Genomic DNA, 14,323 nt, shown 5'->3' with positions numbered 1-14,323 from the left:
AAAGCAAGATTAGAAGTGGGGTTCATTGTTTGGTGTCTTTAAAATCTAATTATCATGAGAACCATGGCAAGCCAATAAGGACTAAGTCCCAAGTTGTGAAATTTGCTTCAAGTGGAAATGATGCAACAGCACGTTAAACCTTTATTAGATGCTGCTCTAATGTCTAATCTATAATCCAAATGTCTAGAACAATCCTCCCCCACAAAAATTTGGCAACTTCATCATGTAGGACATCCTAATAAGCTTATCAGTGTGATTTACTAAATTTGAGTCATGTGGTTGGATGGTGTGACAATTCTAAATTTTGTATAGATAGCTCTAGGATTGGATTAGCCGCGAGTCAATCATGATCTAATTTGACCAAATGCATTTCCATGTATCATCATACATTCTTGTTTTTTTCAGCCACCCATGGATGTCCATGCGCCCTCTTATGGTCCTTATATTTTCATAGCTTCATTATGCCATTTGGTGATTTCTATTTAGACTGAAACACGGAGCTTGAAGTCTACTTATCCACAAAATTTAATTTTTATTCATTCTATCACGTGACAAAAACTTTGGACCATCATGACAAGGTAAGTTAATCCTTTTATTTTCATTAAAAAAGAAAAAGAAAAGAAAAAAAGAACAGATATGGGTAATTTAGCTCATGTGGGACCATGGCCATGAATCCAATTTGGGACAGGTTACGTCCCAATCGTAAGAGCAAGGAGGGGTCATGATTTGTACTTGCAATTATGTGCTGGAAAGCTCAAATATTAAATTTGGGCTTTGTTGGCAAGAACAGAGACTGTCACATTCTTCTTAACCTGAGAGGATGAGTTTGAATGTGAGGATCAATGGAGACAACATATACAACACACATGGCAATGTATTGAGAGAATTCAAATCAACAAAACAAGAAGACAATGCCCATGAAAAGAAAGATTTGAGTGAGTGAAGTAGTTGAGTAGATCATCACTGAATTGATTCTCTTTTTTCCTTTTGCTTTTTCACTGTAACAAAAGCTTGTAAGTCAGATTCTGCATTGATATATTTTCACAAGGTACCCACTTTTTGAATCTCTTCATTTGTTATATATATATATATTTGTTTTCATTATCAAGAAGAGTAGACCATGAGATCTTCTCATCATGTACTTGTAAACCTTTCTTCCACCTTTTCTCCCTTTCTCCCATGTTATTATGACATAATATGTGGGGTCTGGAGGTGCTACCTTGTGATTGTATGTGTCAATCACTACTCACATTTGAGTGTGTCTTCTCCAGCTTTTTTAAAAGGGCATAGAATTTATGAGAGAGAGAGAGACTATTCGTTGATCAATTCACATCTCTACATCATTGCCATTGAAAAGACAGTGACTCATCTCTCCGTAGTTCATGCACCAACAGGCATGTTAGCCTAGTGGAAGGAAACCCTTTTCACATTACTGCTAGAGTCAGCTGATTGTGAACTCAAGTCGGCATGTCTCACTATGGGCTATGATCACTACCATGGAGTCACATTTTATTTCCAAAAAGAAAAATAAAATGGAAATGGTGTTCCAAAAAATTACCATTCTCTATCAAAAAGGGGATTTACTATCAAGATGATTTGAAATCTAGCAGTTTAGTGATCCTTTCTCAATGATTACATGGATAAAAGGTTAAAAGATCAGATGATTCTCCACCTTCCGATGCACACTAATTTTCAATTTTTCTAGACATGATCAGTTTGACTTATGTCTTGGAAGATCTTTGTAACTGGTACCCTCTAATAATTGATTTTGCATTTCTTGAAACCAGACATGTAAATTATTGCCACCAAAGCAAACATCTTTTCCCCTTTTTGTAACCTAAAAAATTGAGTCTAGTTACCCAAAAAGAAGAAAAGAGGAGCTTAACTACTAAGCAAGCTAAAAAGTTTAGCTAAGGTCAGCATGTTTGCAACTAAACAATGGTATTGGCTTGAGATTGACTGAAGTGGACAGTTTTTCAAATTTCCTTCTGAGTGAATTAGCCCATTAGGTTAAAATAATAATAAATAAATAAATAACGGGAAGAAGAAGAAGAATTAGCTCATTAAGATCCAATTTCCAGCTAAGCCAGCCAGTCTGGTTGAGTTTACAGAACTATACCCACATCTAGTCAAATTTATAACTAGCATATCAGAACAAATAAGGAGGAAGCTTATGAAAAAATGATTTCCGTGGACATGAATTGGATCAACTTAGGTCTCTTATTTAATTAAACATAATCACATCACTTTTAAATTAAAATTATGTTGGATAAGATGGATCACTTATTATTATTTCTTTTCTTGTAAAAGGGTATTTCCCACCCAATGTGGAAGAGCAAGTCTTATTATTAATCTTGAGGTCCCAACCAAATCATAAAGTTGTAACATCCATATATTGGTTGGGGTCTACCCTAAATTCAATCTGTTCCAGGTGGTTGCTCACATGCTATAATCCTTCTTTTTTGTTCTATGGTAATAATAGTGTACTTAAAGAGAAAATTCAGAATAATAAGATCAACATACAGAAACCTCAATCCATAAAGGGTTGGGGGGGTGGGTGAAGAAGTCCAGGTCCACCCAATAAAGCTGTTTTTCGGCCTGCTTACCCCCTTGCAGAGATAGAATGCTTGTCAATAGTCCCTTCTCTAAGGGTATATTTAATACATGCCAAATAAAAAAAATCAACATTAAGTTCGAAATGTGCAAGAAAATACAAAACAAAATCCATGGCCAATCAGGGTTCAAGAGTTTGGAATCGGGACCTCAGTTGCCACCGATTCCAACCCGATTCTAATCCAGATCAGCTAGAATCAGCAACAAAAACCGATCCCCATAGAAGGGTAATATGACTGATATACTCTTGTAACCAATTAACCAAGTCAGTTGTAATCTGTAAATACCTTAGCTGTTAGTTATATTCTATTAAGTAGTTAGCTGTCCATTTCAGTAACAGAAAGGATTAGTTCTTAATCATTTTGTATAAATACTTACCTCTGTTAATGGAATAGCAAGAGGAGAATTCATTTAATCTAATCCCTATTTATAAAAGTCCACAATCCTGATCCCTTAAACCCTGTAGTCAATTTCTGCAATCTTCTTCAGGAAGAAGATCAATCAGCTTCTTTGCATCTGTCCTGATCTCAATCTTCTGCCATCTACTCCGCCGTGCATACTATAGCACCTGTTTTACTGCATAAGCTTCTGCATTTTCACATTGGCCTCTTTCTACTGCTATAACGATTCCTGTGCCATCTGTTGTAACCCAGCCATAACTTGCTTTGATTATCCCTGTTCAAAGCCTCCATGACAGATGTAACAGACCGAGTTCATCAAACAAATTTACCTTCACAACAATGTTAAGTGGATATATTTCTGTAATAAAATCTACTGATAAACCCAACAAACTCTTGATGAACTCTTATAGAACGCCCATGGTGCTGTTAACTATTTCCCATGATCAACAACCATAACAACGCCATTGCCATTCAATCTGTAGCTCTTTCAAACCCCTTGCACTCATACATATGGTTGTTCTTGTGTGTTTGACAATGACCCACTTCAAAGGCCAAGGCTTTCATGATAATATCCCTTCTTCATAGTATTAGTTTGGAATGGCCAAGAATTTTCAGATTCCACAACTCTTATTACAAACTGGCAACGAAATGAAATTGCTTTCCAAGAGCTTTTTCTCATGTTTTGAGCTTTACTGAAGAACAACAGTGATCTTGGCACTAAATTATTAGCTGGAGAAAGTTTCGAGAAAATTCTTCTGGGAAAAAAAGATAGCAGCACAGGATAGACAACAGGGATCACGGAAGTCGACATTGTGACCTCGGATGGAATAGATGAGTTGGGACTTGGGAATATTATCGGACATGGAGTTTCAGGATAATCAATTTGGGCAGAGGTGCAACCATTAGGATCTGCAGATGGGAGTTCCACATTGGGTCCGGTTATGGTCTAAAGATCAAAATGGGCATTGAGACCTAATCTTTGAGTGGTTTCTCAGAAAGCAATTACTGTTAGATTTAACATCTTAATCGATTTCTGCTTTCTATTTCAGCTGGCAGCTTACAAAATAAACGTCTAAGGGAATACAAAAGTTACATTAAAAATAAAGGGAAAAGTATAAGACAAAAAAGAAAAAGCAAAAAGGAGAACAGCTCATCATTTATATTCAAAAACTTAAAATTCGAGACCTGCAAGTGCAGAATATCTATGTTCAGGAACGGCATGTGCAGAATATCTCACCCCGCATCATATCAATAGGCGTATGCTCAAGTGTGTATCGTTCAGGACCCAGATATACACGAGTCTTATCCAAAAGGGCGAGCCCCTCATCTCTACCATATATTGAAGCATAGAGCTTTAGGTACTCGATGTCCTACACAGCATGGAGAAACAGTAATATAGCACAATTTTTTTCATCTTCCCCCTAGCTAAGAAGTAAGAACCACCAAGTGAAGTAAAAGAAAGGAGAGTTTTTCTGTCACCCAGGGTGAAGAGAAAATCTTTTCATCCAAGGTGATTTGATGATATGATTGTATTCCTGGAACAGTGAATCTCATCATTAACTCCCACCCCTATTATTAAAGGTCCAAAATACCCTTCCTGAGTTCAATCGAAGGGTAAGATCCCATAGATTAAGAGGTTCTCTCTTCACCGTGTGTGAAAGAAAGGACCAAGTTTTCCTTAAGCCACGGTGAAGAGGAATCCCTTGACTGCAGGGCTTCAGATGCACACTGGAGGGTATTTTGGGGAACATACCCTATAGGGGTTTGTGAACCCTAGGATGGTGTGGTGAACCTTCCCGTGTGGTGACGGAAAATTTTCTCCTAAAAGAAATGTATAAAATTGGCTTGTCTTTAATATAAAATTGACAATGCGTGCAGCCTAATGGAACTGCTAAGGAGTACCTGTAAGCCACTAAGAATGCGCTCTAGCCTAACAGAAGCAACCAGTTTGTGTGAAGAAGAAAACACTTCACCAGGATAAAACAGGACACCATCACCTGGTGGAAGGCCACGTCTGAATTGTATCTGCATCAGAAAATTTTTAGTGAAGAAGAATTAGTTCTGCAATGTTGATTTATATACTTATAGGCTCTTCTTTTTAATAATTACTTATTCAGAGATATATAAGGAGGGAAGCCAAGCAAATACCTCTGCACCAGGAACTGTTGCCTTCTCGTAACAGTTGGCACCCCAATAGAGGAACCCTGTGCCACCCTCTTTCCATACTCGCCACATTACTGCACGGTGTTGTGTACCCCGCATCCCAAGGTGCCAGTTAGGTTGAGGATCAGATGGTCCCATGCACACATATGTCCACCATTCCTGCAGGAAAGAAACTTGATTCCATCAGATATTTTACTTTGTACACATTTTCACTGATGTAAAAATCACACATACCCCCCCTCCCCCCCAACCCCCTTTGTGATAGGCGTGAAGTTCTGTGCATTTACACTTACTTACAAGAAGCAAAATGTATCAAAATGCAGGTAACTGTTGTGCGTAAGAGATAAACAACAGCAGGGAAGAAAGAGAAGTACACCATTTGGAAGTCATGCTGACTTCACTCAGAACAATAATTAATATGTATTTAGATGACATGTATAATCAAATAAAAAGCAAACATTTTCAAATAACGAAAGAATTGGATTCCAACAACGGATAGGATCCCAATTAAACAGCCACAGTGGCCATCAATTCCCTCAGAATGGCTCAGATCCAACGTCTGAAACCATTCACGTGAGGGCACACTAAACACATAATCGTAAGCAAGTTGAAGGAACTGAAGATTGGTAAAAAGATCTGTAGGACACCCAAAAACTAGCATTTCAAAATTCAATGTTATCAGCATGGATACTTCATTTTGCAATATCTATGAAACATATATGCCTCTTTTTTCCTTTTTCCTTCTTAAATTCACAATTTGAATACCTGGTGTCCCCATGCACAAGCTTAAAACTAGCTAATGTGAGAACGGGAGAGACTCTCAAACCTGCAAGAGAGAGAGAGAGAGAGAGAGAGAGAGAGATTGCAAGAGATGGACAGAAAGGGAGATCCATGGTTAGGTCAACTAGATCAACATGCCTCCTATTTATACATCACAAATAGAGAAGCCTAATACATGCGAAAATAAAAAAATTTCCCCAGGATATATTACAAAAAAATCAGGCCAGGGGCTCCCACTCCCCCCCCCCCCCCCCCAGGTGCTCACCACCAGAGTTGTGCTGATAACACCAACAATAGCAACATAATTATATAAAGAAAACTTTATTGCCAATGTTAAACAGTGTATCGTGAGTTTATGTTAAGTCATTGTTATTTACTTTAGTTTGTCTTTGTTTGTAATTTGACTCTTCCTAAGATTCTCTAGGCCACGATAGGCATTCTTTGGAATCCTATCCTGGCTCTAGGGTTTTCTATCCATCCCAAAAAAGCCTCCATAACAAGTCAATCTGTCTGGGTTGAACAAGTCCAAAAAATTTGCTGAATAGGAGATCTTTTTGTCCATTCACTTTACATTGTAATTTAGTCCAATTCATAAACAATTTTTCTTTACTTCATCGAATATCAGAGATGAATTCTAAATATCTTGGAATGATTTTAATGCAGATCGATCTGGGGATCTGCTGGTGGTGGTTTTTCCTTTTAGAAGGAAAGACACTGCTAGCAATGGAGCCGCAAGGATAAGGAAGAAAGGTAAACGCAAGGATTGGGGGAAGGGGGAGTCATGGGGAAGAGAGGGAGGAGAGAGAACAAAACAGAAAAGAAGAAATCAGGTCTTGGATACCAATCCCGCATGCCAACTCAACAGCTCCAAAATTCTTAAAAAAGAATGCATTCTTTACTCAAATAATCTCCATTTATGGGGATGTATTACATAGGTAAAGACGTTTAAAATTCCCTTTTTATTATCGATCCTACTCTATCATATTCTATGGGGGAGGAGAAATGTGAATCCGGAGGCTTGACAATTTCTAAATTGACTCATAAAAGGACTCTTAATCACTCTTAAGTCTTAACACTGAATAAAGTTAATAGACTGAAAACAGAACTTTATCTAACTATTAAGTATCCTAATCTAACCCAAATATTTTACTAAAAAGGACTCTTTCTAGACTAAACTAAATTACTTTACACCATATGGGACCCACACAATCTTATCCACATACTTAATCCCATGTAAATAACTAAGACACAAATATGGAATTATAAAAGAGGCCAATTACATCAATAAACTCAAAAAAAAAAATATATATATATATATATAGGAGGCAAAAATAAAGAAACTCAAATTTATAATTCGTCATGGGTATGGACACCATAGCCGATATAATAACTTCTATAAGAACTGCTGACATGGAAAGAAAGCGAACAGTTCGAATAGCATCTACTCATATCACTGAAAACTATACTTCTTTTGAAAACTTCTACAAGAAGGTTTTAATGAATATGTTAGGAAACATAGGGAAAGCTGCCCAAGGTGTATAAAACCCAACTATGGGCCAAAATAAAGTCTTTTGAGGCCCGATTGGACAATTTTAACTGCATATTTGAAAGTGTCCAAAAGTTTTTACATTATCCCATTCCCACCACAAATTTTTAGACATTTCTAACATAGTCCTTGTTTTTTGAATCATGTTTCTTCTGCCACCATTTTTTTCTTCTTTTTTGCCCCGGGAAATAAAGTTTCCCTTGTTTTCACTAGTAACAAGACATATTGTTAGTTTTTGTCACCAACAGCATAACATACAAGCAACGACTGCCATTGACACTTTCACATAAGACAGAAGGTCCAAAACATTGATGTGGCACATCCTAGAGTATGGTCGAGGGAAGAGAACCAGAGAATAACTAAAAAAGGGGCCATTACCTAGTGCTGGTCCTGCCTATGCAGGGTTTTCAGAAGGGTGAGTTTTGGAGTCAGTCCTAACCTTTGGCAATTTTGCTCAAAGTGGCCACCCTCAAGACTCGAACATGGGCATTTGCCCCGGTTCAACTAACAGTATTTTAGAAGCCAAGGTGGGTTCTTTAAACTGTTTCTCAATTACCGGTTGGGGGGGGGGGTGGATGTCAAGAGTCTGACATGAAAATATGTGCATAAATAAATCTCTTAGAAGAAAAAAAAAATAACAATAAAATATAGTGATGTAGATCCACATTATGGAAGGAAATATGAGAGGAAGAATGGTCCAGCCTTAGTCCACCTGAGTGGCTAGGGTCCAGCCAAGAAGCCAGCCGAACCCCTACTTGGTCCACCTGAGTGGCTAAGTACAAATAAGGACCAATTGGGCCCATCGGCTAGGGGAATAATTAGTAGTTGTTTTTAATTAATTAGTGGGCCATTGGGCCCATCGAGTTGAGTAAGTGGTATGTCGAGTCCAAATTGTCTTAGGACTCTATTTGTTTTCCACATAGGTTTATTATTCCTAGTCCAATTTTGAATTCCTAGTTGTAGTAGGAGTGTCTAGTCCTATTAGGAAACTAGCTCCTAGTTCAAGTAGGAGTGTCTAGTCCTATTGGGAAACTAACTCCTAGTAGTAGTTTGATTACTATTCTGCCCTCTATACATAGAAGAGCCTATGTACTCATAATTTCATATTTGAATAAAGAATAATTGCAGTCAATTGCTTCGAACAGCTGGGATAACTGTGGGTGAGAAGCCCGGGCCGAGACAACCGCTCCTCCCCCATTTTTCCCTTTGTTTCTTATTGTTTAAAGCTTTCTATGTTATCCTAAAGTTACTATTGTTGAAGTATACGACTGTTGTGAGTATTCAGAAGTTCAGATTTGTCCAAGTTACAAACCAAATTTGATTATGATGAAATAGCCTTAGAGAGAAGAGGGAAAATCGTACAAAAGAGGGAAGAGGTCACACACCACGCACAAATTTACTAATTTAAAAATTAAATTCACTCTAAAAATTAAACATTGAGTTATGTAAATATATAAAGGGAAAATAAAAGACTATTCCTACTTAAACTCTAATACTGAAATAAACTCCTACTTAGACTCCAAACATAAACCTACTTCTCTACCTCCTACGTATCCTACTCAAAGACAAATAAAAGACATAATGTAAAACTAACTACTACCAGCCATTGTTGGACCAAAAACCTGGGTTGGACCGGTTCTTCTTGGCCCTTGGCTTCCACAGTCGGTCCTGCTGATCCAACCAGGTAAGTGCGACTGTATCTACATTAGCTCTCCCCTTCTGAAAAGAACTCGACTCCGTCGAGTTTGGATGAGGTCCAAGAATGCCGTCAGAGTCGATGCGCTTGATGAGAAAAGTACCAACTGTCTTCTTGAGCTTGAGAGGGGGAAGATCTTTTGCTGGAAGGAACTTCATCTCGAGGCCACCATGCTGAAAATTGTATGTATTCTCATATCCACAATGCTTGGCTTTCTTGTCGAACAACCATGGGCGACCTAGTAGAATGTGACAAACTTTTAGAGGGAGAACATCACATTGAACCAGATCAATCAGTCCACCAATGGAACATGTGAGCAAACACCTTTCATGAATTTACAGATTATTGTTGTTCACCCACCCAAGCTTGTAGGGGTTCAGATGAGGCTCAGTTTTCAGTCCCAACTTGTGAACAGCATCTTCAGCAACAACATTGGTACAACTGCCGGGGTCGATCATCATATTACACAAACTGTCATTGCATCACACCCTGGTTTGAAAGATACTGTTACGGCGCCAATCGTCCTCCTCAGGAATCTTCTGTGTAGTCAAAAGAGGACGGATCACATAGAACGGTCGAGGGTCACCATCACTATCATCATCATTAATCTCATTAGGATCATGATCACATTCAGCCTCCAGATTTACTGTTCTTGTTTTCGGTTGCTCTTCTGGTGCATAGGGTATAAAATTGTCCTTGTCAATGTAGGCTAACAACCGGTTAGGACATTGATTAGCTCTATGCCCGTACCCCTTGCATGAAAAACATTGAATAGCCTCCTTCAGAAATTCTAAGTTCCTGTCATAACCACGCTGAGGTGAGGAGTATGGCTGATTAGGTCATGAAGATGACATATCTGAATCACAAAGAGGTGGAGAATACGGTCGGCTAGGTCGTGAAGATGCCATAGATGTAGCACTAGCCTGTGGTCTACTGATTGACTTTTCCTGTTGAGATGGTTGTAACTGAATAGAATTAGAACCCCTAGGGAAAGCATCTGTAAATGGCTGCCGATTGTATGGACGTTTCAGACTCTCCTCAACCTGATATGCTACTTGGACAACGTCTTCCATTGTAGGCAATCGGCTAGAGGCAAGGGCAGCACTAAGTTGAGGGTGTAAACCATTACGGAATTGTGCCACCAATACTTCATCCCACTCAAAATCCGAACGAGTAGCCAAATAATAGAACCTAGCAATATATTCTTCCACAGTCAAATTCTCTTGTTTCAACTGTGCAAACCTGAGATGCATGCGTTGCTTGTAATCAGAAGGCAAGAATCTCCGGTTCATGACTTCATGCATTTCAGCCCAAGTAGTGACTAAACCAATGCCTCAGGTTCAGTTCTGTTGCTGTTGCTTAATCCACCAGATTCGGGCCGTGCCTTTCAGTTTGGCCTCTGCAAATAGGATTTTTCGAGCCTCAGTCAGCCCATACCATCTGAAGAATGTCTCTAGGCTATGAATCCAGTCAAGGGTACAATTCTGGATTATTGTCTCCATAAAAATCAAAGACATCCAATCTTGCTGCTCTTTTTGCTCCATCATCATATCTACCAATTCCATATAGTGGTGAAGGTAGCGGCGGTGGTGGATCCTGTGGAACGGTGTTGGAAGAATCCCTAGATTGAATGAGACTCTTTCCTTTATCTGTTGCCTCCAAACGAGCAATAGAAGCTTGCATGGATTCCATCATTGTCATAATAGCTTCAAATTTTGCATCAGTTTCTCCCTTATACGAGTTCAGTTGTTGAACAACTTCACTATTGGCTACCATGGTGGAAATGGGTAAGATTACACTTGAATATGATGGTAAAACAGTAAATAGATGGAAACTTAAAGAAGAATGGCAGAATGGTAATTATCTCACCTTTTTTTTTTTGCAGGGATTTTTTTTTGCTGCTGCAGGGATTTTTTTTTTTTTTGCAGGGATGCAGAACTGTAATTATTGGAAGTGACAAAATAGGGCAAAAAAGGGATAATGGAGGAAGGGAGGGGTATTCCAAGAAATAGAAGATATAAGAAGGAAAAAAAAAAAGAACCAAAGGTAAATCGTGGTTTGAGGGTTGGAATACCGACCACAGTTCTCTTTCTCCTTCTTGGAGACGGAACCAGCAGCGGGAGTCGGATCCGATCAGGAGCGAGGCTCGCGATGGCTTTGCAGGTATGTGCTCCTTTCTCTCTCTTCCCGACTTCTCTTCTTCTTCTTCTATTTCTTCTTTCTTCTTCTTGCTTCTTTTTTCTGATTTCTGTTTCTTTTTTCTGTTCTTTCTTCTTCTTCTGTTTCTTCTTTCTTCTTCTTTTTTTTTATTTCTGTTTCTCTTTTCTGTTCTTCTTCTTCTTCTTCTTCTATTCTGCTCCTTCCGTCTTCTCTTCTTTTTTTATTTTTTCTTTCTTCCCGTGATTCATGCGGTGCTCTCCCTCTTCTTCGGGGATTCTGCTGTTTCTTTTTTTCGTTTTTTCTTCGATTTCTGCTGTGCTCTCGCTGCTACCAGCTCTTCGTCTGTGATTATCTTTTTTTTTTTTTTTTGGCACTCTGCGACCTGCAGAGAGCTCGGATGAGGAGAGGTCCGGTGGGTTTTTGCCGGCTTCTCTGTCGACTCTCTCTTCTTCTCTTGCTGCTGTCTTTTTTTTTTTTTCTTTTTTGATTTCTCAGTCCCTGTAAGAACAGAGAACAGAGAACGGGAATGGAGAAGAGAGATGGCAGGGTGTTCTCAGTAGGGCCGAAACAGGGAATGGGGGAGAGAATAGGGGGTTGCAGGGGGTGGGAATGGGATGAAGTGCTTCAGTAGAGCAAGGGAAGGGATACTTCGGCTCTGATACCAAATTGATGGAGTAGCCCAAAAGAGAAGAGGTAAAATCGTACAAAAGAGGGAAGAGGTCACACACCACGCACAAATTCACTAATCTAAAAATTAAACTCACTCTAAAAATTAAACATTGAGTTATGTACGTATATAAAGGGAAAATAAAAGACTACTACTTAAACTCTAATACTGAAATAAACTCCTACTCAGACTCCAAACATAAACCTACTTCTCTACCTCCTATGTATCCTACTCAGAGATAAATAAGACATAATGTAAAACTAACTACTACCAGCCATTGTTGGACCAAAAACCCGGGCTGGACCGGTTCTTCTTGGCCCTTGGCTTCCACAGTCGGTCCTGCTGGTCCAACCAGGTAAGTGCAACTGTATCTACATCAGATTCTCTCTCCTGAAGCCTGCGATTATTTCTCCTAGGTTAGAAAATCAAGAAAGCTTGTAACTTCACAACCAGCCGTCAGAATCCTCTCAAGTTTGGGGGTTTTTGTACCCTCCCTAGGGACTATCTACGCCCAAGAATGCAGCTCAATCGGACTCCTACAGACCTGGCTGCACCTCTCTCTCTCTCTCCAGCTCTATAATAGGTCTTTCTCTCTCCTATAGGGTTGTGTTTTGGGCTGGTTTTGCTCCTATATGAGTATTATATCCTTGGGGGTCTATTTGATGGTCTTATTTCTTTGTTTCCTGGTCCTATTTGTATTGTTTGGGGTTATAAATTGCTGAGGTAGTTTCTTGTAATCTATTCCTGCATTAAGTGGTATCAGAGCTATGGATCAGACAGAAGAACCCCAACTCACCCTTCAAGATGTGATGAAAGCAATCCAAGCCTTGTCTACGAGGTTGGATGGACATGACCAACAGTTGGCTGACCTAAAAGAGAGTACTGCTGCCCACTCTAACACCCAACTAACTGTTGCCCAAACTAATGTTCAACCTACTGTTAATTGCATCGGTAATGTTCCCAGAAGAGTCACTATGCAACCTAGAAGGAATGTCCTAGCTCAGAATGATGAGTATGATGACTATGACAATCAGCTTTATCAGCCTAACAATACGTACAAGGTCAAGTTAGAATTGAAAGAGTACAATGGAAGGCATGATCCCCTCTACTACCAGGACTAGGTAACTTCCTTTGATAATTACTTCCGGTGGTACCGTATGCTTGAAGAAAGGAAAGTCCAATTAATTGTCACTAAGTTAACTGGTGGAGCTAAGGACTCGTGGAGGAATGAAGAGAATAGGCTAATCCGCAGTCGTCAGATGCCTCACAATTGGGAAGACTTGAAATTTATCCTTAACGATAGATTCTTACCACCCACCTACCGACGTCGACTCTACAACATGTTGAATACTCTCAGGCAAGGTACTATGATTGTAGGAGATTATATTGATCGTTTTAATGAACCGCTTTCACTAACAAGTGCCCATAAAGAAGATGAAGAACTGCTCATATCCCGTTACAAACTGGGGTTAAGGTATGATATTCGTGAGAAGCTTGGTGTGATCGAGATACCCTCCTTCAACACTTGTTTTGACAAATCAGTAGAAGTAGAGGATCTGATCAAAACAACCTCCAGAAGGTACATCCAGCCAACTAACAACAAAAAGCCTTATGTACCAACCAAACCCACTGGATTTCCTACCTGAGCTCCACAAGATACACATGATAAGGGGAAGGCTCCAATGGGAAGGGAGAGTGGATTTGTGATATGCTACAGTTATAGAAAGACTGGACACACGGCAAAATTCTGCCCTAAGAGGGAACGATCCAACTCTGTCATCAGTGCTATCGAATCCAATCCAGATTTACAAATCCACGAACCTCAGGATGACGATTGGACTGTTAATGTTGCAGTTGAAAGAGAGGAGGATGAACTAGAAGATGGGCTTACACCAGAAAATGATGATCCTCATGCTTATGTCAATGTGGTTGCAAGAATCCTAATGTCTGAAACTAAGGGTGAAGACTGGAGGAGGCACAATATCTTCTACACCATAATGTCTAGTGGACCTCACAAAAGTGATTGTGGACAATGGAAGTTGTGTGAATGTGGTATCTCAAGCCTTTTTCATTAACAGAAAGCTTAAGACTGAATCCCATCCACAGCTATACAAGGTATCTCTTCTATACAGCAATACCATGGTTGTAACTCAACGGTGTTCAGTCCAATTGAAGGTCTCAAATTATGAAGAAAGTGTATGGTGTGATGTCATCCCCATGGTCCTCACTGATGTACTACTAGGAAGGCCTTGGTTATATGACAACAATGTGTTAGTGGGAGGTACTAAGAACCAATG

At 39.3% G+C, this 14,323-nt stretch overlaps 1 protein-coding gene across 3 annotated transcripts in view; it reads right to left on the bottom strand.

Annotated features, from left to right (window-relative positions):
* Positions 1 to 4,022: 4,022 nt before the first annotated feature.
* The window catches only part of LOC122071754, a 39,806-nt gene continuing 29,505 nt past the window's right edge, over positions 4,023 to 14,323 (bottom strand). For all 3 annotated transcript variants that reach the window (XM_042636151.1, XM_042636153.1, XM_042636152.1), the window contains exons 14-16: positions 5,163 to 5,336; positions 4,917 to 5,039; positions 4,023 to 4,384 (exon numbers count right to left, since the gene is read on the bottom strand). In XM_042636151.1, coding sequence (XP_042492085.1) covers positions 4,223 to 4,384; positions 4,917 to 5,039; positions 5,163 to 5,336 — 459 coding nt within the window. In that variant the 3' untranslated portion in view covers positions 4,023 to 4,222. The remainder of the gene's footprint in view (positions 4,385 to 4,916; positions 5,040 to 5,162; positions 5,337 to 14,323) is intronic.

This window comes from Macadamia integrifolia, unplaced genomic scaffold (assembly GCF_013358625.1).
Source record: "Macadamia integrifolia cultivar HAES 741 unplaced genomic scaffold, SCU_Mint_v3 scaffold_7A, whole genome shotgun sequence".
NCBI lineage: Eukaryota > Viridiplantae > Streptophyta > Magnoliopsida > Proteales > Proteaceae > Macadamia > Macadamia integrifolia.
The sequence above is the reverse complement of the archived record's forward strand: the minus strand, read 5'-3'. Positions and strand labels throughout refer to the sequence as shown.